The sequence below is a fragment of the Triturus cristatus genome, chromosome 9, assembly GCF_964204655.1.
Source record: "Triturus cristatus chromosome 9, aTriCri1.1, whole genome shotgun sequence".
In the NCBI taxonomy this organism is placed as follows: domain Eukaryota; kingdom Metazoa; phylum Chordata; class Amphibia; order Caudata; family Salamandridae; genus Triturus; species Triturus cristatus.
In genome coordinates this window covers 24,538,016-24,565,396 of record NC_140592.1, presented here as the reverse complement: position 1 = coordinate 24,565,396, position 27,381 = coordinate 24,538,016, and the positions used below count along the sequence as shown (strand labels likewise).

The window sequence follows — 27,381 nt, the reverse complement described above, 5'->3', positions numbered from 1 at the left end:
CAGCACAAACAAGACGCTGGAGGGCTAGTGTATGTGGAGGTAAGATTCGCCGAACTTAACCCGTAGAAAATGTTTGTTGAAAATTCAGACACTGAAGTAAGTTTTGGTAAGAATGATTTTGGAAAAAACCGTGAATGACATTTTGCTTTGCAAATGTTGCAAGGTTTGCAGAATTTCGCAGAGACCCTCCTGCAGCTTGCAGAGGAGCACACTCGCACCTTTGCCCAATCCTAGATAGTAAGTAATGCACAACCTCTGATCTTCCTTAGGGTTCCTCGTCTAGATTTAGACCCCCAGATGTTAGGTTGTATGCAGAATATTTTTGTGTAATACATCTGGTGCTGCAGCACCAGCCTTGGATCCGCTAGGGCTTCATGCCAAAAAGGGATGCAACGACTCTTGCATGAGATGTGGCCTAAGGACTTGAGCTGCCACCTTTCTAACCTGCGGATCCAGGTTCAAATCCTAGCCTCGTTTACTACACCCAACATTGTGTGGTTCTGCGCCAATCATGTAATCGCCATGTGCCTAAATGTGTGTAAAAGGAATCTGTGTGACCCTTACCTCATGTACACGATCTACAATTGTTTTCCCACCCCTCATGTAATGTACATCGCTCTGTTGCTTCACAGCTAGGTCTGCGCCCCTTGACCCTGCCAGGTAGGTCGCTCCCCCTCCGCACAGCACCGCCTGTGTGTACTTGCCCCAGCTGCCGCTGCTAGGTTTGTATCACCATCTGTATCTCACTGCATTGCCTTTATTGTTATTTGGTGTCTGTGACTGCTGTTGTCTGTCTGTCCCCCGGTGCCTGTACTTGGTCTGTGCCCTCTTTTCTTTCTGTTCCCCTGGCTTTCCCCGTGTTTCTCTGCCCATTTTTGCCTTCTGTTCCCTTCGTTGCCCCATAATTTTGTGCCCGCTTTTGCCTTCTGTTCCCTTCCCTGCAATTTTGTGCCCGTTTGTGCCTTCTATTCCCTTCATTGCCCCGTAATTCTGTGCCCGCTTTTGCCTTCTGTTCCCTCGCTGCCCCTGTAATTCGTGACCTTTTGCCTTCTGCTCCCTTCGTCGCCCCTCACCGCTCCTGCTGCGTCCCCTGCGGCCCCGCCCCCTGATCGCCCATTCGCTGCCCCTGTCCTGCCTCCCGCCTCCCAGCTGCTCCTCCCTCCCACATCCCCATATATGGCGGCCGCTGCGCGGTGAGGAGAGCGACCCTTGACCCTGCTAGGTAGGTCGCTCCCCCTCCGCACAGCACCGTCTGTGTCCTTGCTCCAGCTACTGCAGGTAGGTTTGGAACACCAACTGTATTATTATTATTATTATTATTAAGCTTGTATAGCGCACAGATACCCCAACGGGGTGTCCCGGCGCTTGTGTGAGGAACGTGTACAATGCTAGCTGTAAAGTGAAAATTTAGCAGAATGGAAAAGTTTTCAGGGCTCTCCGAAAGGGAGGTTCGTCTCGAATGCTCCTGATGTACAAGGGTAGGTTGTTCCAGTGGGAGGCAGTGCAAACTTGGAACGTTTTCCCCCCAGATCGAGCCTTTTTAGCCCTCGGGGTAAAAAGAAGATGTTGAGAGCTCGATCGGAGTGAGCGAGCGTTACTGTAAGGGCGGAGACATGAGGACAGATGAGCAGAACCCTTCCCGTTGATAGCACGGTGGGCAAGGGTGAGGGCCTTAAATTCCGACCTTTTATGTACTGGGAGCCAATGCAGCCTAAGGCGGTGGGGGGTAATGTGTTCTCTAAGGGAGAGACCACAAACCAGACGGACTGCGGCATTTTGAACTGTTTGCAGACGCCTCTGGAGACCTTTGGATAGTCCCAGATAGAGGCCATTGGCATAGTCAAGATGGGAGGTGATTAGCGCCTGCACAATTGTTTTTCTGGTTTGGTTAGGGATGAAGTTGATGAATTTTTTCATCATCCTCATTTTAGAAAAGCAGGCCACAGATACAGATTGAATCTGCTTCTTGAAGGAGAGATCACTATCCCAAATGACTCCTAAGTTTTTGACGGAGTCCTTAGGCAAAGGAGGGGCACTCAAGTCTAGAGGCCACCACAGAGTAGAATCCAGTGGAGAGGGCTGGTGAAAAAATATTACTTCGGTTTTGCCAGCATTAAGCCGGAGGCAGTTGTTATCCATCCAGCTGGCAATGTTCCGAAGGCAATTTTTTAGTGGGTCAAAGGTAGACTCAGACGGGGAATCATACGAGAAAAGAAGCTGTATATCATCCGCATAAGATGTGGCCTGTATTCCAGATTGGGAGATGATCTCGGCCAGCGGGGAAAAATATACGTTAAACAAAAGAGGGCTTAATGAAGAGCCCTGAGGGACGCCCCACTTAAGGGGACGACTGCATGAAGTAAAGGGGAGAGTGAATACAGCCTGAGTCCGATTAGACAAAAAGGAGGCAAGCCATTCCAAGGCCTTGCCCTGAACACCTTTTGCCTGTAGACGGTCGAGGAGGATAGGGTGAGAGACCGTGTCGAATGCTGCAGACAAGTCTAGCAGCACCAACACCGCTCTAGAGCCCTCGTCAACTTTCCACCTGATAGCGTCCGCCATCTCCAGGAGGGCAGATTCGGTGCTATGACCCGACCTGAAACCATGCTGGGAGATGTGGAAGGCGCCGCTCCTCTCAAAGAAACCAGCCAATTGGCCATGTACAAGTTTCTCCAGCACTTTGGCTGGGGCAGGAAGCAAGGAGATGGGGCGATAATTCGCTGGTTCAGAGGGATCTGCGGTTGCCTTTTTGATGATTGGAACCAGTCTAGCATGTTTCCAAGAGTCTGGAAAGATACCTGACAGAAGAGAGTCATTCCAGATTTTGTTCAGTAAAGGATTGAGCAGAGGAGCAAGGGATTTGTACTGCTTCGCTGGCCACGGGTCGAGGGGGGAGCCAGATTTGCACTTGAGTAATTCTGCCAGAGACTGTTCTAAGGAGATCGCCTCAAATTTGGAAAAGACCTTATCCGAATTGGAGCTGGTTAAATCTGCTTTCAGTTGAGGAGGGGTGATGTTACTGGGAAAGGAGTTCTGAATGAGAGCGATCTTGTCTTCAAAATAGCTCGAAAGGTTGTCGCAGAGGGCCTGGGAGACCAGTGGTTGGCGCTTAAGGGCCATGGGGTCGGTAAAGGCTCTGACCGTGTCAAAAATGACTCTAGATGAACCCTTAGCCCGGGTGATTTTCTCCTCAAGGTGTGATCTTTTATGATCAATGATTTTCCTTCTGTACTCCTTAAGGGAGGTTTTATATTTGGATTTACTATCAGGCGAATAAGATTGCCTCCAATTTCTCTCCAGCCTCTTGCAGATTGATTTGTGTAGCCGCAATTCCTCAGAATACCAGGGTGCCGAGGGAGAGGTACGAAGGGATTTGATGGGTCTCATAGGTGCTAAAAGATCCAGAGCCGAAGTGACCCAGTGATTGAAACTGGCCACGCGAGAATCCAGATCGTAGGCCTCCCCTGGGGAGGTCATGGAGAGATGAGGGCCTAGACTCTCAAGAGAGATTCTCCTCCAATTCCGCCCCTTGGTGTTGGACTGAGGTCTGGAGCGATCCACCAAGCGGGAGGAAATGGAGAAAGGGATTAAAAAATGGTCCGACCAGACGACAGGGGTGGGCTTACCTGAAGTAGTGTCAGTAAGATTGGTACAGATCAAGTCCAGAGTGTGTCCGCCCTTATGTGTAGGGCCGAAGACAATTTGCTTTAGGCCACCATCAGATAAGGTTGACAAAATGTTGGAGGCATTGGGTTCATTGATGTTGTCAGCGTGCAGATTAAAATCACCCAAGAGGGTGAAATTGGCATAGCGGAAAGATGCCTGTAAAGCGAAATCTAAGAGTGCCGGAAGATAGGAGACTTTAGATTTAGGGGGACGGTAAACCAATAAGCCTGAGTAGGTAAAGTTAGCGGCCAGTTTAATGCAGAAAGGTAATGCCTCAATGCACTCTATTTGAGGGTATGGGAAGGAGGAGATCGACCAAATAGATCTATATATAATGGCCACTCCTCCACCAGGGTGGGAATTCTGCCTGTTAGCACACAGAATTTTGTAGTCGGGAGGTATAGCAAGACAGAGAGCAGGATTGGTGTCATCTCCCAACCAAGTTTCCGTAAGGAAAAGGATGTCCCACCTATTATCCTCGAGTGATTGGGCTATGTCTAACGAATGTTTTGCTAACGAGCGACAGTTAATAAGTCCTGCTTTGATAGAAGTATTCCTGCCGGACGCAGGTTGACGGTGTACGGGCTGACGAAAATGGCAAGCGGGGTGAGAAATATCATCTGTATGCCATACACAGCAGGGTTTGAAAACAAGGGATGTCGAGACATCCGACAGTGCTTGGAGTGCCTGTGACCAAGAGCATGAATTTGAGTTAAGGCCTACAAGGGTTTCCCTGTTGTAGGTGATAGGATTGAGGAACTCCGGCGGCAAGGCGATAAAGCATGGCGTAGCCGCGTCCAAGACGCGGACGGGCGCAGACGGGCAGGACTCTGGCACGACTCCGGCGCGAGTCAGGCGCGCCCGCTGAGCGCGTTCGCTGCGCGAAGTCATGCCCTTCCCCTTTCATGCGCGACTAGAGCGCTCCGGGTCCGATCCACCCCCAAGATGGCCGCCACGCTTCTGAGCCCCGGGACCAACTCCACAGCGTGACTAGTCGGCTGCAAGTGAGTGGGCGCCGGGCAGCGGGACACGGGAATACACCAAGGTAAGGAGGTCTGCCTAGTGCAAAGATGCTAGCGAAAGTTAAAAATTAAAAAGTTAAGAAGCCAAGTCGGCTAATTGTGCAAATAATCGCTATAGCAGCATAAAACACAATACAGCAACAGCAGAGCACACAGCCTCCCGGCTTCCGCCTCAGGAGGAGTACACGCAATCACACAGACTGGCGCGTGGGATCTGGGCCCCCTTTATGCGCGACTAGAGCGCTCCGGGTCCGATCCACCCCCAAGATGGCCGCCACGCTTCTGAGCCCCGGGACCAACTCCACAGCGTGACTAGTCGGCTGCAAGTGAGTGGGCGCCGGGCAGCGGGACACGGGAATACACTAAGGTAAGGAAGTCTGCCTAGTGCAAAGATGCTAGCGAAAGTTAAAAATTAAAAAGTTAAGAAGCCAAGTCGGCTAATTGTGCAAATAATCGCTATAGCAGCATAAAACCCAATACAGCAACAGCAGAGCACACAGCCTCCCGGCTTCCGCCTCAGGAGGAGTACACGCAATCACACAGACTGGCGCGTGGGATCTGGGCCCCCTTTATGCGCGACTAGAGCGCTCCGGGTCCGATCCACCCCCAAGATGGCCGCCACGTAACTGTATCTTACTGCATTGCCTTTATTGTTATTTGGTGTCAGTGTCTTCCCCCGGTGCCTGTACTTGGTCTGTGCCCGCTTTTCCTTCTGTTCCCCTCGCTGTCCCCGTGTTTCTCTGCCCGTTTTTGCCTTCTGTTCCCTTCGTTGCCCCGTAATTTTGTGCCCGCTTTTACCCTCTGTTCCCTTCGCTGCCCGGTAATTTGTGCCCGTTTTTGCCTTCTGTGCCCTTCGTTGCCCCGTAATTTTGTGCCCGTTTTTGCCTTCTGTTCCCTTCGTTGCCCCGTAATTTTGTGCCCGCTTTTGCCTTCTATTCCCTTCGTTGCCCCGTAATTCTGTGCCCGCTTTTGCATTCTGTTCCCTCGCTGCCTCTGTAATTCACTGCCCTTTTGCCGTCTGCTCCCTTCGTCACCCATCACCGCTCCCGCTCCAGCCGCTGTGTCCCCTGTGGCCCCGCCCCCCTGACCGCCCATTCGCTGCCCCTGCCTGCCGCCTCCCAGCTGCTCCTCCCTCCCACCTCCCTATAAATGGCGTCCACGCGCAGCGGGCGCGCCGTTGGCACGCCGAAGGCAAGGCCGTCTGCGCCCGTCTGTGCCGGGACCGCGCCCAGCGCCAGAACGCCTGGTCCCCGCACCCGCCACAACGACTGCCGCTACTACGATGCCAGCACACTCCATGCACTCAACTCAGGACGGACCCACACCTGCTTCAAAGTCACCCCGAAAAGCACACAGGGTCCCTTCACCTGCCGGAACTGCAGCTACACCAGCCTCAGAGCCGCCGAACCATCCGCCAAGAAAGACCACAATCACCTCCGATGCATCCTACTGAACACCCGCTCCGCACGCAAACATGCCGTCAAACTCTGGGACCTGCTCGACACTTCATCCCCAAACGTCGCCTTCCTGACAGAGACCTGGATGAACAACTCCTCCGCACCCGCATCGTCATTGCCATCCCAGACGGCTACAAGATCACCCGCAGGGACCGCCCCAACGGAGTCGGAGGAGGAATCGCCATCGTCCAAAAGAACAGGGTCAGGGTCTCGACCAGCACTGACAACACTCTCAGCACCGCCAAACACATGCATTTCCAGATCCACACAGACCCCAACTCCATCCTCAGAGGCACCCTCGTCTACAGACCCCCGGGACCCCGACCCCAGTTCAGCGACTCAATCGCCGACTTCATCAGCACGCGTGCCCTGACCTTCACCGACTACATCCTCCTCGGAGACAAGAACTTTCACCTTGACAACGACAGCAACTCCACCACCCTGATGGATAACCTCGCCAACCTCGGACTGAAGCAACTTGCCTACCCACTCCGCCGGCCACACGCTTGACCCCGTCATCTCCTCAAGCTCCCACGTCTCCTTCAGCCACACCACGAACTCCCCTCGACCGACCACCGCTGCATCAACTTCACCTTCCAGAAACCCACCACACACCACCGCACCCAACAGTTCCCTCGCCCCTGCTGGAGCAAAATCACCGAAGACCAACTACACGCAAACCTCGCTCTTAGCCCACCCACCGAACCCTCCAACACAGACGACGCTGCCCACAGCTTCAGACGCTTGATCGACGACTGCGCCAACACCCTCACCCTGCTGAAGAAACCCTCCAACAGAGACACCAGCAAGAGGGCCAGCTGGTCCACCCCAAAACTCCTAGCCTCCAAGCGAGCCTGCCAGAAACTAAAGAAGAAATGGCACAGCGAGCAGACTCCGGACAGCCACGCAGCCCACAAGGACGCCATCCGCAACCACCATCACCTCATCAGGACTGCCAATAGGGCCTCCTTCAAAGACCGCCTCAACAACAACGCACACAATAGCAAGGAGATCTTCAACATCGTGAAGGAAATTTCCAACTTCGGCACCAATACCAACGACATCCTGCCGTCGCAAGCCCTGTGCGACTCCCTCGCCACTTTTTTCCACCGCAAGATAGCAGACATCCACGACAGCTTCAACACCCAGACAGCCCCAACAGACATCAACACAACAGACTCTCCGCACACCATCGACCACGACCCCCTGCTATCCTGGGCCAACGTGAGCCTCGATGACACCATCAAGACCATGAGCACAATCCACTCCGGCTCCCCGTCAGACCCACTCCCATACCACATCTTCAACAAAGCCAGCAGCTCCATCGCACCCCATCTGCACAACGTCATCAATCTCTCCCTCGAGACCGCGACCTTCCCAGAGAGCTGGAAACACGCCGAGATCAAAGCCCTACTCAAAAAACCCAAGGCAGACCCTAGAGACCTAAAGAACTTCCGGCCCATCTCTCTGCTTCTGTTCCCGGCCAAGGTCATCGAAAAGATCGTCAACAGACAACTAACCCGATACCTTGAAGAAAGCAGAATCCTGGACCCTTCCCAGTCAGGGTTCCACAGCAACCACAGCACCGAGACTGTCCTCATCGCCGCCACTGACGACATCCGGACCCTGCTGGACAACGGTGAGACCGCGGCCCTCATCCTCCTGGACCTCTCCTCCGCCTTCGACACCGTCTGCCACCCCACACTACACGCACGCCTCCACACCGTAGGGATCCGAGACAAGGCTCTGGAATGGACCACCTCCTTCCTCTCTGGCAGAACCCAGAGCGTTCGCCTTCCCCCCTTTCTGATCCAAAGCCTCCGAGATCATCTGCGGCGTACCCCAGGGATCTTCCCTCAGCCCAACACTGTTCAACATCTACATGGCCCCGCTCGCCCACGTCGCCCGACAGCGCGACATCAACATAATCTCCTACGCCGATGACACTCAACTGATCCTCTCCCTCACCAAGGACCCCATCACTGCCAAAGCCAACCTCCACGAAGGAATGAAGGCCATCGCCGACTGGATGAAGATCAGCCGACTGAAGCTGAACACGGACAAGATGGAGGTCCTCATCTTCGGCTCATCCTCGGCTTCAACCCTTCAGCCTGGGACGACTCCTTGTGGCCGACGGCACTGGGGAAAGCCCCGACACCCACCGACCATGCACGCTACCTGGGAATCATCCTCTACTCAACGCTCTCCATGACCAAGCAAATCAACGCCGTCTCCTCCTCCTGCTTCAACACCCTCCGCATGCTCCGCAAGATCTACAGGTGGATCTCGACAGACACAAGAAGAACAGTCACCCAGGCCCTCGTCAACAGCAGACTCGACTACGGAAACACCCTCTACGTGGGAGCCCCGACCAAGCTCATCAAACGTCTACAACGCATCCAAAACGCCTCTGCACGACTGATCCTCGACGTACCACGCCACAGCCACATCACCCCCCACCTGAGAAACCTGCACTGGCTCCCGTCAACAAGAGGATATCCTTCATGCTCCTCATCCACGCACACAAGGCACTCCACAAGGCCGGCCCAGCCTACCTCAACAGACGGCTCTCCTTCTACATCCCCAACCGCCAGCTACGCTCCTCCGACCTCGAACTCGCCACCGTCCCGCGCATCCGAAGAACAACCACCGGCGGGAGATCCTTCTCCCACCTCGCGGCCAAGACATGGAACACCCTCCCACTGAGCCTACGACAGACCCAAGACCTGCTGACCTTCAGGAGGACACTCAAGACCTGGCTGTTTGATCAGTAGCGCCCCCCCCCCCCCCAGCGTCTTGAGACCCTCGCGTGTATGTAGTGCGCTCTACAAATGATTGATTGATTGAATACAAATATACTTATAACGGTGACACTCACACTGGTGATGACCGTTCTACCTTATTTCTTTATTCCACGGGATAAAATTATATAATTGGAAAAACCTATACCAAAAATCAATACTTGCATAGAACAAAGGCAGGAGGGTGAAAAATAATCCGCCGCATGGGAGAATGGCGGTCAAAACAAGGATTGCTGTAGGTTCCAGCAGATTCCTCATTGCAAAGAGTCCCACAGTATCGCCCATAAGAGGTGAATTACCTAAAGACAACAGTGAGCCCTAAAAAATCAGCCTTGAAATATTGGAACATTGGTCACCTGAAACAAGCCTCACAGAAGCGGTTGAATGAGCCAAGCGTAGCAGAGGCAGTGTACGGGGCGCACCAGTCGAGGTAGTGATGCTTGGTAAATATATGAAGTGAGGACCCGGTGGCTTCCTGGCAGATTTGTGGGACTTGAACCCGTCTAGAGAGCACAGGTATAGTTACCTTACATCGTTTACAGTTGTTCCTATTCCTGTGAGCGGAATCCTTTCAACCAGCTCTTACTACAACTGTATAGATATCCACCCATCCATACATTGCCTGCTCCTTCACCACGCCGCCTCTAACTCTGCTTGTCTTGTCGATTGTCCCTTCCTGTTAAGACCCGAGGACCTCCCACTAGGGGACCATCCGTGGGGTCCACAAAAGTTGTGTTCTGCAAGGTTTGGAAACCACAACATTTCAAAAGAGCAATGGGTGGGCTTCCAAAATGGAACAGGTCTCCATCGACAGATTGTACTGACGCATGTCAGGTGAGCGGGGCCCTTGCAGTGTCGGGCCCCTGACGCAGTATTACCGCTGTCAAGGACCCACACACGTTGCTGCATTGCTTTACATCCAAAGATTCTTGGAGCCCCCGACACGGCATCCTTCTTGTTACCAGTACCTTGTGTGAAACTACCTTACCCATGAATCCGTGCGGCTTTCGCAACACTTATAACATCCATTGGTGCCTTATTTATTGGCATTGGTCTGCCTATGTGTTCGTCCGTGAACTCAATAACTTATCCTCTTGCTCCCTCTTGTGGCTGAAGTAGGAACTGAGCTGGACTACAGAACTTTCTCCTCGTCCAAGAGAGCTGTAGTTTTAGGCGTCATTAGAGACAGCTGCATCTGATTCATTAGGTTTCGCATGAGCCAGCGCTTTAGCGCTGCTCTGGCGAGAGCTATAGAAAGCGAGATTTGAAAGTGCTAACTAGTGCTTTTCAGGCCGCCAACTACAGTGCATGTGCGCCGGGCGCGCGCACCATTTGTCAGCCTGCTGATCACTTTCTCGGCCGCTTTGATGTTCTCAGTGAGCCGCTCGGCCACTGAGAACATCAAAGCGGCCGCGAAGGTGATCACCATTTGCCACCCCCTCCCTTATCCCACTTCCTTACCAGGCCTTATCTTCATGCAGTTGCTATTTCCATATTCTCGCCCTATCTTCATTCACTTCTCGCCTCTCTTTCTCTCCTCGCTTAGCTTCTCTGCCATTTCCTGGCTTTTGTTGTCTGTCACTGTCTGACTTTGCCGTAACTTTCTATCTCCCCTTCTGTCTTACTTTCACTTTCAAACCTTACTTCTCTAAGTCCCTTTCTTTTCTTTCACCCCTCTGGTCTTGTCGTTTCTTTCGCTCCTTAGGCTTGCCTTCCTTAACTCCACCGCCTGGCTCTCTTTCCCTCCCTTTTCTCTAAATCTGCCTTGCGTTGTTTTTTTTTCTCTTTTACTCACTTTCTGTTGCTCGCTGCATCTTTTACTGCATTTCCTACACTCGTAAAGCCATCGCTCTCCCATGCTCCCTGTAGCTGACGTACCTCGGTGTATGCATTGGATAACAGGATGTTTAGATGCAGTGAGCCACGTAACGCACAGGTGCCAATAAGGAAGGAGTGACCCTGGGCGCTGCTGCCTGCCGTGTCCAGACCACGCGTTGTGGTTGGGGGGGGGGGGGGGGCTGCTGATGACAGAGTGGAAAGTGCTTTTGTGAGCAGGGTGGAATTGGCGAGGTCGTAAGTCGGTAGCATAAGGGAAGACGATCCCAAAGTAAGGGGTGGACGTGTTTCTGAAGATTCCTCCCTCCCCACCCATGAAAAGGCCTGCATGCATGTGCCTCCGGAGACAAGAGGATGGTATCACGCCGGACAGCTCGCCACCAAATGTCGGTCCAGGCCACCAGTCACTCGGGAAATTATGCATACTCCACTTCTGGAGGAGGGGACATGGCAGTCATGAAGACAGAACTTCATGTTTCTTTCGTGAACCTACAGAACATTTCTCTCCCCCGATGCACTTCGAAGCAAAATATGGGCAGCCGAGTAATCGCAGTCTACAGCTGAACTCTTCGTGACTGTCTGTAGAATTGCTCTCCGTGGCTACCACTTCTACTATTTCTCTCTTCTCCCCGTTCGACCTCTTTCTCTCTTTATTTCCTGTCTATCCCGCCTTTTTCACCTTGCCTCTCCTCTCTTCTGTCGCTCTTCCACCCTCTCTCATTCATTATCTCCTTTTCTCCTCCCCTATCTTCACTTCTGTGTCTGTTTGCTGTTATCCCTTGTTTCTTTCATCCTGTTTTCTTCCGCCCTATGTGTGTGTGTGTGTGTGTGTGTGTGTGTGTATATATATATATATATATATACATCTCCTCGTCGCCATCCTCGCCTCTCTGCCAATCTCTTTCCTCTATCACGCTCTTGCCTGTCCACCTCTGTTTCTCCACCACCCCTGCTCCCAGATTGTGGCCACTTTTTTTTCCTTCTCTGGTCTCCTCTTTCGCCTAATCTCTCACTGTCTTTTCATCTGCCTTTCTCCCTGTTTCAACCCTGCATTGCATCTCTGCCCACCTCTATCAATTTATTTTCTCATTGGCTTTCTACATTTTATGGCCTCAAGCTCTGTGCCTCTCTCCAGACTGCCAACCCCTCGTTCTTCTATGTCTCACTCCCCACAGTCACTGCCTGCCTGCCTCGGCTTTTCGTTGCCAAAACACAGTTTGCTCTGGAGTATCCATTTCCAATCTCGCATCCAGCAACAGGCTGTACCAGAGTAATGTTTTATTAGAAATCACGCAGCAATTCGTTTAATCAAACCGTGGGGAAATGTGTCACTAGCTCAGCCATTTTCATTCCAGGCTGTGTGTTTATCCTGGCCCTATTCGTAACTTTTAACTGGCCTGTCCAGCTTCACGGAGGTCCCCCCCAAACAGCCCTTTATTGCATTGGCTCAGGGGAGTTCGGGTACACACGCTACTTAATCAGCTATGAAGTGCACGTGCTCTCTGGAGGGCCTGCCTGCACTCTCTACCTACATCAGAAGGGGAGATGGCCCGTCTCACTCTATTTGCGTGGCCTTCTCTGCCATCTCATTGGACACAGTGCAGCACGTTATCTACCTCTCACCCACTAGTGGACGACCCCGCCAAAGTGTACACTTTTCCCCTGCACATGGCACCCTGGTGTCAAACATTGCGTAGATGTCTTTAGAAGAAGTTAGACTGCCTGGGGTTCATCTGTCACAAACTGTGGTAGAGCAGAGCCCTACTGAGGATGTCATGGTTTCTTCAGAAATGTAAACTCCCTGAGTTTACAGTCACAAACTCTGACTGCCAGTTTACTTCCGTTGCCCAAGGAAGGTAGTCTATTTGGTGTTCTCAGGGGTGTCAGCATTTTCTACCTAATGGTGTAAGTACATAGAGAAGCCCCCCTCCGGACTCACTCAGTAGGTCTCGGGCCAGGGTACTGTGCTGACGGGTCTCTCTACAGCTCAGGTCCCCCTCTAGGCTGCGGGGGCCTTTGTTACCTCACTGTTTCTACCCCCGACTGACCATTTGGTATGTCCTGGCCCTGCTTTTGCCATTCCTTGTCTCGGGGTCTTGAAGGCAGTGACATCAGCAGAACGTACCCTGGACCTCAAGAGTCAAGAGTCCAGTTTACTTCTTGAGATTCTCGTTTCTTGACTTTACAAGCAGCTCTGTTGCATGAGGGAGGGGGGTTGTGTGTGTATGTGTGCGGATTTGAAAGTGCAAACTAGTGCTTTTCAGGCCGCCAACTACAGTGAATGTGCCCCGGGCGCGCGCACCATTTGTCAGCCTGCTGATCACTTTCTTGGCCGCTTTGATGTTCTCAGTGAGCCGCGCGGCCACTGAGAACATCAAAGCGGCCGCAAAAGTGATCACCATTTGTCACCCCCTCCCTTATCCCACTTCCTGCTTGTTTTTTTTGGGCTTACACTCTCCATGCCCTCGGGCTCCTTCGTGCTGCTTTACCCTTCCCTCTGCTTGTGCTTCCTATCTCCTCCCACTCCTGTTGTTCTTTCTTTTTTTTAAAGTCATTTTACTAAGCGCCAACGCGAACTGAAGGTATCGGAGCGCTTTACATGAGCACCAGTTGAAGCACCAGTTAGTTGTACAAGGATTTAGGCCGGGTAGATTATGTAATTTGCTCAGAATCACATTCTGTTTAACGAGCGCCGGGACTCGAACCTGGCTCCTCAGTTCCAAAAGCCAAAGGCAGCAGTTTTAGTGGTTACACCACACCCTCACCCCTATGTTAGCCTTGTACACGAGAAGAACGCTTACCCCATTAAGTGTCTAAACGTTCCACTTCAGCTGATTCAATCCCTATGCTCAGGTAAAAATGTGCATTTAATACAGATTCACCAACGTTTAGGAAGAAGTTGGAAATCTATCCCTCATAAATTGCAGCCCTTGATGTGCTTGCATAGATTAACAGAAATAACCGTCCGTGCGATTGAAAATCTACATTAATTGGGACCCACTCTGACCAAATGTGGTTTGTGCCTTTCATCCTTCAAGTGTCTATTGTGGCTTGTGGGTCTCGGGGAGCCTGCAATCTGATGAAGAAACAGATCGTCCGTTTTTGTGTTTTTATTCAGTGCTTAAAGCCAGTGGTTTCCAAGGGCTTGCAGTTTAGGCAAATAACGGAGATAAGGGGGAAAAACGCGTATTGCTCAGGAGCACACAATTCAGGCAAATGGGACTTACAACCTGTGCTCCTTGTGTCAGAGCGTGCAATGCAATAGATCTCGCATTCACGCGATTTGAGCTATTGCCATTGTAAATGACAATGCCTTTTATTTATGTTTTGGTTTTTAAAAAGAAATAAAAGGCATTGTTATTTACAATGCTAATAGCTTAAACTTTTGCAAATGCGAGACCTATTGCATTGCAAATGCTTGTTTGACTATTGTTTTCCCCCAAATACCATAGATCGTACACATTCGTGGGCGGGCTTTTGATAAGCTGGCTTCATCCATTGGTCTATGAAACTGCTCTACACATTTTGGATGCACCTATCACAAGTATTCAGCATAGGGCAATGGCCACTCCCACTTTGCCCACTGGCTCTCTCCCTTTGACTGCACAAAGTCTGTGCACATTGTTCACATCTACCTAAAAATAGTTCCTTTCTATTCAGTGACAAAAACGGTTCTAAGTATGTTAATATTTTATTATTTATTCTTCATATTAACTTTCAACATGGCTTATTTATGTTGCCTGTGCGTTGGGAGCTCTGTTCGATGGTTATATATTTCCCATTTTCTTTTTTATACTTGCTGTTATGAATTGTTTAAGTGATCAATTCATATTGCAGAGGGCACATCGTAGTGCACAAAGTATTGCATGTACACATATGTCCAATTAAAAACTTCCTTTATTCTTCATAAACAAATTTAAAAAAGCAAGAAAGTCAACGCGTTTGGTTCCAATAACAAGGTGGGACTTCTTCAGGGCCTTTCTGTAGCAGTGTTCCTATATGGTATGTTATACTATCCGTGATCGCGCCCATTACGCACTATGTGTTCAGAATGATATGTCATCGCACTGTGCACCTCGTCTAGTGCGGATCACACCCCAGGTCCGTACAGATGTTTGTGTGCATGCTAGTACTTAGTGCTCTATGGTGTGCTGTCTGCAGTATGGAGTGACTGACCCTTCTGCATACCCCTGTGACAGCGCTTGTTGCAGCTGAGTACTGAGGGGGTGGGGGTGGCACCAACAAACCCCTAAAGGACTCATCTGGGGAGTCCTGTCTTCTGTGATTGCCACAGCTGCTAAGATTGTTTGTAGGTGTTTAAGTGATGTTGTTACGTTGTACCTTCCTGCAGTATGAGTGCTTCGTTGGGCCATCATTAAATTGTGTCTCCTTGACAAACAATAATAATAACAAGCATTGGCATAGCCAATAGGTCTCGCCTTTGGGACCTTATAAGTGTTTAGCCATGCAACAGTTGTATAACTAAATACTTATAAGGTCCCAAAATCGAGACCTATTGGCTATGCCAAGCGGCCGTGCAGCCGCGAAAGTGATCGCGATCACGATCAAACATCAAAGCGGCCGCGAAGGTGAAAGTAATCGTGGTAAAGCGCTGCACGCGCACCCGCGCACATGCACTGTAGCTTTAGGCTGGCCTGGTAGCACTTTTTGGAGCCCTCTCAATAAGTCTCGCCTGACCAGCGCATGCGCTGGGTCAGGCAAGACCTAAAAAGCATGGCGCAGCTGGAAGGGATTTTAATGAAAGCAAAACGTGACTAGCAAAACAGCAAGTTGAGTGAATGTTCTTTCACATTTGGAAGCATGTTGTGGCCATGTTGTGTTGAGCCCAATTTTCCTTCTTACTTTGGTAGCACAGGCTTGCAATCAGATTAAATAAATAACCTTCACAATAGCTTGCCAGACCGATTGGTTTTGCCAATGTTTCTTTAAATCTGAAATAGTCCTGGTGCCTTAAACAAAGATTTAACCTCTACCTAATACATGACATACTCGGCTCTGAGGGAGAGCAGGTGGGGCCGGTTCAGGTGCCGTCTGTCAGGCAGTATCCAGTGCTTTACCATCACTGTCATTACTTGCTGAGCATTGGTGGCGGCGGCCATGGGCCATACCACTTACTGTAAGAATCACAACGAAGCCCTTACAACGATGAGCTCGCCCATTGTTGCTTGTTGTAGCGTCACTTCACAGCAGCACAAACCTGAACAATATCGCAGTTATCGTAACATAATTAACTTTACATACAATTTGATGAAAATTAAATGTTTTTTATTGACCAGCCCACAATGATGTGTCATTAACACATACTTCTTTTCGTAAGGGTGTTACCTCTTTCCCCATCCCAGGTACAGGAAACAGGTGTTTAGGCTCCAAGATATTATACTTGTAGTTCACATAATATAGTATAATATAATGTTATAAAACGTGACATGAGTTAAAATAATGTATTTATTTAACATTACCTACAAAAAGTTAGGAAAAAATTAAAAGTCATTTAGCACACCCACAGATGCTCAAAATATCCCCCAATAGTTAACATTCCCACCAGCCTGCACCAAACACTTGTATACGAAACATCTACCAACCCCCTAGTAACTCGGAGAAGCTAACACACAACAGATACAATCAATCGCTAACCTTCCCAAGCACAAAGAAAAGGGCAGGGTACAAGTTGGGGGTACACGCGGGTGGACGGCGTCCACCCACTATTTTCACAGGGTGGACGCTGTCCACCCTGCCAAGAAGTTGGACTCTGCGGAAAAATATGCTGAATTCGGTAATTTGCAAACACCGGGACACATTTAGCAGCGCCTGCATGTTGTTGTCTGCTTTCGATCCGCAACAACGTGCAGGCGGGGACGGGATGGGGCTTTCTTAGTTCAGACTCCTGCTGGGCCCATTACGAAGGCCGAATCGAAGGGGTCTTCAGACCTACTTTTGTTCCAGTCTCCTGGCTGAGAGCAATCAGGAGCCTCACACCTAGAAGCAACTACAGCAGAGATGAAACAAAGGCTCACACCTTGTTACTGCTCCACACATACTTAAGAGAGGCATCTTTTCACTTTGTTCAGGCTCTGTTTAGGAGATATGCATGCATGTAAGAATGTCAGATGTGTAGGTCTTCCCCAGTATTTACACAAAATAAATAGCTTTTATATAGTGCTTACTACCCCTAAGGAGGCGTTGTAATAAGTACCACTATTTTTTCTTGTAAAGCACTATGGGTGGAAGAAGTTTGCGCTTACAATAACCAACATTGTTTTACGTGTAGCTTCAAAAGTGTAAATCTTCTGCCTAAATCAGACGGGTTTCCCTGTGTACTCGAAATGTGCTCCAATGATAGACAATGTAAACATATATGTGAGGGCTTAAGATCTGAAGTCACTTTTTATGATGCCACTTCCTGTTATGCCATTTCTTGTGATGTCACGCGCCGTGATGTCACTCGCATACTAATTAACTAGGTTAGTCATCCCACTTCTTTTTTTGGGACTTGTGCCCTGCAAACTGGTCTCCAGTTTGTGAATCTGTATTCATAGTAGATGGCGCTATCTAAATGTGGATAAGATAAGCAGCCATACCATAGCGTTCTACGTCAGAGCCTCCTACAGAACATAGCCCACCATAGCGTACTGTTCTACATCTTAGCAGACACCCATAACAGAACACACTACAACACACAAGGACATGGCCTTACAGCAGGGGGTCTTCAAACTGGGGGCCAGGCCCCCTTAGGGGGGCCTCACGTGATCCCAGGGGGGCCCAGGCTCTGGCCTAAAGAAGCAGGATGCTGAAAACAGTGCTTTGTTGTAAGCAGAAAGCAATGAGCGTCAGTCAGCCGCTCTGTAAAGGGCATCACTAACATCTTTTGTCCTTTATATCCTGGCTGGGAGAAGGTGCCAAGAGGGAAGGGGCACCAAATATTCTTCAAACCACCCCATCACCCCCATTTCTAATACTCTCACTGTGGATATACATTAGTAAGGCCTGCGTGACCAGAACAGTATGTTTGGCTATCATGTATTTGATTGCATTATTAGGACAGTAACAGAACTTAACTGCACTGTTTAAGTAAGTCTAGACATATTGAAACATTGCCAATTGAATAGAATAATTGTGGAAAATTCTGAGGGGGGCCCAGATGATTTTGTTTAACACTGGATGGGCGTGGCATTAAAAAGTTTGAAGACCACTGCCTTACAGAGTACAATAACAGAGCATACAGCACAGTGGCACACAAGTACGACACATGTTGTGACACAGCACATGTCCCCATCCAATCATTGGCTTCTCTGTAGCACAGGCAGCCCTCCCTGCTCTCTACGGGGTGCACTGACTCATCATAGTATGACCGCAGGAGCAGGGTGTGTGTTGTCCTGCACTGTCTGACCCTCTCTTCTCTGAATTCTGGGGCAGGGTGTCAGGAGGTGAGCTGTTCGACAGAATCGTGGAGAAAGGATTTTACACCGAGAAAGATGCCAGCCAGCTCATAAAACAGATCCTCGACGCGGTGAAATACCTTCACGACATGGGCATCGTGCACAGAGACTTGAAGGTGAGACACTGGTGTGTGTGTGTGGGGGGGGGGGGTCTGTCTGTCTCTGGCGAGAGAAGAATAGATAGACACCCAACTCTTTACCAGCTGTCTGATCCCTCACCCTCACAATCTATAGCGCATGTGTGTGTGTACGCGCACCTGTGTGTGTGTATTTGGGTGTGTGCCTAGGAGTGTGTGTCTAAACTAAAGGGCACTCTTGCCATCCTCTCCTCGCCTCTTAAAAGAGGCCACGCCCAGCTCACCTAAACACACCTGAACACACCTGAGCTTAGATTGTAAGGAGGAGTGGTAACTGACAGCTTTCCCCGCCATCTTCACTCATTGGGCCAATAATTCAGGAAATAGCGGACAGTCGTAAGTGCATTTTGTTCTCTGTCAGCCAAAATGCTGTCTAGAGATCTCTCCGATTACCGAAAGATGTAAAGCTATTGGGTGACTGGCCCTGGCACAAAAAACTGTTGCCACAGTCCAGATCAATGAAGGGGGGGGGTCCACTGTGAAAAACATTAGAAAATGGAGCGCGAAAATCCTGCTAACGGGTTGCAATACTCTTTCTTTGCTTATAAAGAATTTTACTTGCACCATAGAGTGTGTGAACAACCCTTTAAAAACAAACAGCACATTTATTTTCATTATTTGTACCACCCATGTGATGAAAGGGAAACATAGTAATTTTGCCTCCTACATAGTCCGTTCTGTCACATTGCTCTGGTACAAACACCGCTACCGTACTCTGTGTTACACAATTATCACAAAAAGTCAAATCTATTACCCATGTTTTTTTTTAAACTCAATATTCAACTACTCCCCCCACCTCCCACTGCCCTCTTGCACTCCCGTCTTTTCCACATTTCTCTTCTTCTCAGCCTCTCTTTTCTTTCTTCTCTCCCCTCTTCCCCCCTACTCTCCTCCCCTCCCCCACTCTGGGTGTGTGTGAAGTGGACTCCCTGTTTGCTTTTCCTACTTTGCTTCTTTTCTTGTCATGTCTTATCTTTTATGGCCTCCCCTCCCCGCTGTTCATCCTGTGCACAGATATGGACTCACGGGCCCTCCTGAATATTGACCCTTCTTGGCCCCCAAGGGCCCCGGCCTCATGAGACTGCCACGTGCTATGTACCTAGTGCAATGATCCATTTTACGTGGTGTTTTTCATACTCTCCTGGTCTTAAATGCAGCGAGACTGTCGCTAACAGCAGTTCCGTACCCATGAAAACAGCAGCACCAGGAAGTCCCAGCGCCTCCCAGGGGCTGGAGCCACTGAGGAAAGATGGAGGGGCGGCTCTTATCCCAGGAGGCTTTGCAAAAAGGGATGACCTTACTTCAACCAGGGGGTCAAGCTTCAGTAGTTAGTCCACATCTATTCTTGATACCTGGTCAGCCTGGACCACAAGGGCAGTAAAACACCCCCAGGCAAGGGTCAGGCAAAATCACTAACAGCCAAGAACCACCTGGTTTGATGACGCGTGTGCTGGAAAAATACTGAATCACTTCTGAGGAACGAGACAGGGGCTGAGAATGTCATAAAATGCAAAAAAGAATGTGGAGCCAAGAATGACAAAGAGCTCAGAAGAAGAAATGTGACAAATGTGCCCAAGTTGCACATACCAAGGGCTCAAAGTAAGTTTGGCAGGTGGCAGCCTCACATTTCAGAAGAATGTCTCACCAGGAGACCAAGACTGGGAACCACAGAAGATGCAATCCGAAACCAGCGCGATACGGCACCTACCGTATGGTTTTCTCCTATTAAATTTGGGAAAATTGAGTTATTTATTGCATCCGATGATCATCAGATGTGTTAAATACCTAACAGCTCATAATTCTGACCGATGCTCAAACAGAGATTTACGCATGGGTCGGAATTGACCACCCAACTCGTAAGCAGGCCCGGAGTGTTTCGAGTTCGTGAAGGATTAGCGCCATAGCATCTTTGTGTAAGAACACCTCAGGTCAAAATGCTGCACTTTACAGCCCAAGCGGCCTTATTAACTTGGAAGGAAAAATCTTTGCGAATGCAGAATTTTCATAAATGAATGTCAAGAATCCCCGCGGATCACCCCACATCGGAGAGGCTTTTGTAAAAGGTTTTCAACAGTGGACCATGATTTCATTTAATAAAAACTCCTCGTTGAAAAAGACAGAAAACTCAAGAAAGATACCCTGGGACATATTTACTAGAAATTCGCGTTACCAATTTTGGCGTAACACCACCTCCGTCAGTTTCAAAACGCAGGGATGCCCTATATTTACAAGAACGCAGCGCACCCCTCCGCTTCCCCCACTGCTGAAGAAGCTACCTAGCGCCAGCGCAGGAACCCTTGTGCCATGTTTCAAGGGTGCCTGCGCTGCAGGGGTGATTGTTTGTGCAGGAAGAAACACCTTACTGCACATAAACAATCTTTACAGGTGAGTTGCTATGTGTGCTGCAGAACGCAGCACACATGGAAAGAGCAAAATACGAGGAGAAATAAATAATTTCTCCTTGTATCACCTGCTTAAGACCAGGTATTCCCTGGTAATATTTTTTGCGCTGCCACATACCTTGTAAATATGGGGCAGTGTCAAAAAAGCAATAGGTGTTGCGATGGAACGCCCACTGCAACACCCATTGCCCGCCCCTTTCACGTTAAGTGCTACGTGAATAGGGGCATTATTTACAAGGCGGTGTTAAGCCACGTTAAGTGGCTTAACACCGCCTTGTAAATAAGAAGAAGAACTTAACGCCACCAGAACATCGGAAAATGAAATGAAATGAAAATGAAATGTTGTACTTGTATAGCTCACTGCTGCCCCAGCAACGGGGCGTCCTGGCGCTTGTACTCATACTGCTGTGGAACCCTTCCTGGCTTTCCCTATGAAATGTCCACTCCTGGGCACCCCCAAGGTGAAGCCAGGCATCCCCAGCACTGTTGGGGCCGTTGTGGAGATTAAGCAAGCTATTGCCCAGAGTTGCAGAGTGGGACCCATGATTAGAGTAGGCACCGAGGCGAGAATTGTCAGGTCAGAGGAAATTGAGCCCAAGACCAGCCGAGGCGAGAATTGAACCCTGGTCCCGGGCCAGATCTCTGCATCAGGGTCTGCCGCTCTAACCATTGAGCCACACTTCTCCACCAAAAGGGACATTCTGGGGGCGTTAACTCCTTGTAAATAGGCCCCCCGTTTATTGCCTTTCTAGATCCCGTGTGTGCATTCGCCTCTGTAAATGTGAAGGAACAGCAGATATAAAATAGAGCACATGAAAATGAATCCCCGCCCAGTCTGGCTGCTCAAAGAAAGGTGCACAGACCTGAAGCCACAGCTGCCGGTGGAACTACAGGCGAGCTTAAAAGGCCCGCCCGCCATCCATCTCAGAAGAGAAGGAGGCCTTCTGTCTCCTTACAGTACACGTCCATGGTGTGATGGAGAAACTCGCTTCAGCTGCCTTCACTGAGGCACTGAAAGACAACAGAAAAGTCCCACTCTTTTCATGTGGACAGTTCAGGCCCCCTGACCCCAGGGTAGCAGACAGCCACAAGCAACGCCTGCTCACTTCATAAGGAGCAATTCATTCCAGGCAGCCCAGGCAACAAATATTCAAAGCAGCCTTGCTCCATTCCATGCCTCTCTCTCTCTGTGTCTCTCTCCCTCTCTCTCTCTCCACTCAATCTCACCTCTTTCTCTATGTCCCGTCCCCCAAGGGATCTCCTGGGGCCAACCCCGGAAATCCCAATAAGGTGAAAAGGACGCCTCCAGAATCCCTGGTACTTGAAAATCCGGCATCCAATGGCTCCGGCCCATGGGGAATGTCGTGTGGCATAAATGGCCAGTCCGGCTCTGGTTCCTGAAGAGACACAAGGGCGGTGCCAACTTCCGTGAGATTATCCCAGCAGTCTCATCTCTGTGGATTCTAAGGCATCTGATCTATTTTGAATTAAAAAGTAAAGTTTCTTCTAAAAATTTAAATAATTCAAAACATGCCGAAATATCCTTTATACAGTAAAAAGAGAAAACTGTGAATATGCAATAAATCATATCCAGGGCTTAGACCAGACTGGCCTTTTACGGCTCTCTGTAGCGTGGAAAAGAGGCCCTTGGTCAGAGAATTGTCGCACTTGGACTAGCCAACCGCTCCCTAGACCCCGTACTGCACTCCCTCTGTGCCAACCTCTCCCTATACCCCGTATTGCACCCCCTCTGTGCCAACCTCTCCTTAGACCCCGTACTGCACCCCCACTATGCCAACCTCTCCTTAGACCCCGTACTGCACCCCCACTGTGCCAACCTCTCCCTAGACCCATACTGCACCCCCGCTGTGCCAACCTCCCAAGACCCCGTACTGCACCCCCTCTGTCCCAACCTCTCCCTAGACCCCGTACTGCACCCCCTCTGTCCCAACCTCTCCCTAGACCTCGTACTGCACCCCCTCTGTCCCAACCTCTCCCTAGACCCCGTACTGCACCCCCACTGTGTCAACCTCTCCCTAGACCCTGTACTGCACCCCCTCTGTCCCAACCTCTTCCTAGATGCCGTACTGCACCCCCTGTGTGCCAACCTCTCCCTAGACCCCGTACTGCACCCCCTCTGTGCCAACCTCTTCCTAGACCCCGTACTGCATCCCCACTGTCCCAACCTCTCCCTAGACCCCGTACTCACCCCCCACTGTGAGTCTTGAATTTATTGGTGCCTCTGATCACGTTAGTGATTCCCTCCCTCAACCCTCTTGAATGATATCAAAATGTCTATTCTCCCACTCTGGACTAGGATTGTAAGTGCTTCACTACGTCAGGGTAAAATACCAGACTGCCTAAAAGCTGGACAGGTAATCCCATAAAAAAAACAATGGCTGATCCAACCATCCATAACAATTTAAAAAATCCAGACGCTGGCTAAGGTTCCTGAAAAATATGTTCATGTCCAACTTTGTAACCCCATCGACCAATTCAACCTCTTTGACTGGCACCAATCTGGTTGCCACTCGGGACATAGCACTGAATCGGCCCTGACATATACAGTGGACGATGCTTTAAAAATGCTGGACTGAAACGAATCATGCCTACAAATCCTCTTAGACCTCTCCTCGGCCTTTGACTCTGTAAAGCATGGTTAGATGCTAGATTTACTAGAGCGTAGGATGGGAATATGAGGGTCTGTCTTAAATTGGTTCACATCATTTCTGCAAAACCGAACGCGAAAAGTCAAGGTAAATCAATCCCTTTCCACCACTGCGCCGGTCACACTTTGTGTCCCACAATACTCCGCTCTTTCCCCCACTATCTTCAACCTATTCATGGAACCAGTAACTGAAATGCTTAGGGCCGCCACCATTCACCATCCTCTTTACGCTGATGACATTTAACTGAACTTGAAAATTTCATCCGCTGAAGACATCCGATCCCTCAGTCCTATTCTTCAAAACACCCAAACCTGGCTCTCATGCAACCACCTCAAAATTAACACTCAAAAACAAAATTTCTCCTAATGGCCCCACCCAAACCAGATACATTCTATGAGTGATTGGTTGAAGCAATTAACAGCATTCAATTGCACACCAGAAATCATTGAGTCAGCCAAATCACTAGGAATAATCCAGGACAAAATCCTTAATATGCACGAATAATAATAATATAATATCCACATTTGTAAAGCGCGAACACTCACCCGTAAGGGTCTCTAGGCGCTGGGGGCCGTCGGGAAGATTAAGCAAGCTATTGCCCAGAGTCACATGGTGCTGGGCTAATCTGCCGCCGGCGCCGGGGATCGAACTGTGATCCCCAGATTCTAGAGTCAGTCGCCCTGGCTGCGCAGCCACACCTCAAATGGAGTAAACCTACAAATGAGTATACTACGAAAACTGAAAGCTTTCCTCCCTGACACAGACTTCAAACTGGCCATGAAAGCACTAGTGATCCACAGACTGGAATATGGAAGTGCTACTCTCTCAGGCTTGCCTAGAGCCACCACAGCCCCGTTAAGGGCTTCACTCAACTCGGCGGCAAGGTTTCTCACGTGGTCAAAAAGGTACAATCATATCTCTTCTGACCTGAAATCCCTCAACTGGCTCCTTTACGAAGCAAGAATCCAACAAAAAGTTGCATGCATGACACACAAAAGTGGGTGGGTGTAGGCAGAAGGAGCAGGAAGGAAGTGCTCTTGTGGGGCGGACTTTCTCAAGGTTTGCACACTAGAACAGGACAACAGGAACTCTGCACTTCTGCTTTTTTTGTGTGTGCTTTCTAATTTTACATTCAGAGTTTCACTTTTATTGTGCACACAAGGAGAAGAAAGAGCAACGTTTTTAATTTTTACTGATTATTGATTTATGTAAAACAAGATCAGCGTGCTGTGCTTACACTAATATGCTTTGCAGCTTTATTCCAGCAATCATTTTGCTCGTTTATCCCGTAATGACTGTGTGGTAGAGTCCCCTTGGTACTTAAAGCGCCATGACGCAAACGCTACAAACCAATTCATTAAATAAAATACTCTTTATCTACATGTCTCGTGGGAATGGCAGCTTTCTCTGGAACCCGAGGCGTTTCTCCTTCTGACTTACTGTCATTACAGAGGTCTGTGGTGCTCAGTTCAATTGGAAGTGTGTGGTGCTCAGATCAGGTGGAGGTGTGTGGTGGCTCAGATCAGGTGGAGGTGTGTTGTGGCTCAGATCAAGTGGAGATGTGTGGTGGCCCAGATTAGGTGGAGGTGTGTGGTGACTCAGATCAGGTGTGTGGTGACTCAGATCAGGTGGAGGTGTATGGTGGCCCGGATCAGGTGGAGGTGTATAGTGGCTCAGATCAGGTGGAGGTGTGTGGTGGTTCAGATCAAGTGGAGGTGGGTGGTAGCCCAGATCAGGTAGAGGTGTGTGGTGGCTCGATCAGGTGGAAGTGTATGGTGGCCCAGATCAAGTGGAGGTGTGTGGTGGCTCAGATCAAGTGGAGGTGTGTGGTGGCTCAGATCAGGTGAAGATGTGTGTGACTCAGATCTGGCGGGGTGTATGGTGCCTCAGATCAGGCAAAGGTATGTGGTGGCTCAGATCAGGTGAAGGTGTATGGTGCCTCAGATCAGGTGAAGGTGTGTGGTGGCTCAGATCAGGTGGAGGTGTGTGGTGGCTCAGATCAGGTGGAGGTATGTGGTGGCTCAGATCAGGTGGAGGTGTGTGGTGCCTCAGATCAGGTGGAGGTGTGTGGTGCCTCAGATCAGGTGGAGATGTGTGTGACTCAGATCTGGTGGGGGTGTGTGATGGCTCAGATCAGGTGGAGGTGTGTCGTGGCTCAGATCAGGTGGAGATGTGTGGTGGCTCAAATCCGGTGGAGATGTGTGGTTGCTGAGATAAGGTGGAGGTGTGTGGTGGCTCAGATAAGGTGGAGGTGTGAGGTTGCTCAGAACATGTGGTGGGTGTGGAGGTTCAGTTCAGGTGGAGATTTAAGGTGTCTCGGATCAGGTGGAGGTGTGGGGTGGCTCATATCTAGTGGAGGTGTGTGGTTGCTCAGATCAAGTGGAGATGTGTGGCTGCTCAAATCCGGTAGAGGTGTGTGGTTGCTGAGATAAGGTGGAGGTGTGTGGTTGCTGAGATAAGGTGGATGTGTGTGGTTTCTTAGATAAGGTGGAGGTGTGTGGAGGCTCAGATAAGGTGGAGGTGCTGGGTGGCTCAGATAAGGTGGAGGTGTGTGGTGACTCAGATAAAGTGGAGGTGTAAGGTGGCTCCGATAAGTTGGAGGTTTGTGGTGTCTCAAATCAGGAGGACAAGACCTTTATTCTCTTTTTCTCTTCCTTTGTGATCTCCAGCCAGAGAACTTACTCTACTACAGTCTGGATGAAGACTCCAAGATCATGATTAGTGATTTTGGGCTCTCCAAGATTGAGGGGTCGGGCAGCGTGATGTCCACAGCCTGCGGTACGCCAGGATATGTCGGTGAGTGCCACGCGCTGCGTGTTCGTGTTAGAAATGGATTTTTGGGCAGGCTAGGGCATGTGCCAAAGCCAGGCAGAAACCGATACTCCAGTGAGATTAATGGAGTTACGCTCCTAAAATAACCCCTGCTCACCCCCTTGGTAGCTTGGCACGAGCAGTCAGGCTTATCTTAGAGGCAGTCTGTAAAGCATTTGCACATAACCAACAGTAATACAATGTAAGCACTAAAAAAGGACACAACACCAGTTTAGAAAAATATCCAATATTTTTATATTCAAGACCAAAAATGATAAAACATCCACAATACAGTACCTAAAAATCTACAGTTATCAAAATATGCTTTAAAAACAGTTCCTTGATGTCGATAGTTCCATCCGGGGCTATCACAGCGTCATGAGGAAACACATCCAAACAGTTCTGGCTGACCGCGGCGTCGTGGGCCAGCTATGGTGTCGGGAAGACCTGCAAACAGTACCATTTAGAAATGCAGGGAATCGGTGACCTCTCGTTGAGCTTCCGAAAACACAGCGTCCACAGGCGTCAGTGAAGGAGGTCGGTGAAGGAGTCGTCGGGGCCCTCGAAGTCACACGTGTTGCAGGTCGATCTCCTCTCTGTTGGGAGGAGGAGCACTGGCATCGTCAGGCGTCGTGTGCTGCGGTGCGCGGTGCGGCGTGCGGTGCCCGGTGCCCCCAGGTCGCCGTGCAAGCAGCGGCTCGGTGGCAGCGGCGGATGGCGTCGTCAGTGAGACCAGGACCGCGGTGCGAGATAAAAACGGTGCTCGTCACGGTGCTGGTAGGTCACGGTGCAAGCAGCGGCGTCGTCGTTGGTGAAGTGCTGTTGTCGGCTGACAAACTGGAGTCAATGGCTCCGGCGTCGGTAGGCCAAGGCTGCTGTGCGGGATGAGGGCGGTGCGTTGTGTAACTTTACGAGCGGTGCCCTCGAGCCCCGGTGCAAGCAGCGGCGTTGATTTCAGCGTGGATCAACGTTGTCTGGGATATCAAGGCGTCATCGTGAAGCGAGGCGGTGCGGACTGCGTTTCCCATAGGTCGCGGTGCAAGCAATGGCTCGGTGGTGGCGTCAACAGGCGTAGTCATGAGACCAGGGTTGCATTGCGGCGGTGCCCTCTGCGGTGCCAAGC

General features: G+C 50.1%; 1 protein-coding gene across 1 annotated transcript in view; it reads left to right on the top strand.

Moving 5' to 3' along the window:
• The window catches only part of CAMK1 (calcium/calmodulin dependent protein kinase I), a 456,222-nt gene that overhangs the window by 409,530 nt on the left and 19,311 nt on the right, over positions 1-27,381 (top strand). The window contains exons 5-6 of the mRNA XM_085624276.1: positions 18,217-18,355; positions 26,117-26,243. Coding sequence (XP_085480402.1) covers positions 18,217-18,355; positions 26,117-26,243 — 266 coding nt within the window. The remainder of the gene's footprint in view (positions 1-18,216; positions 18,356-26,116; positions 26,244-27,381) is intronic.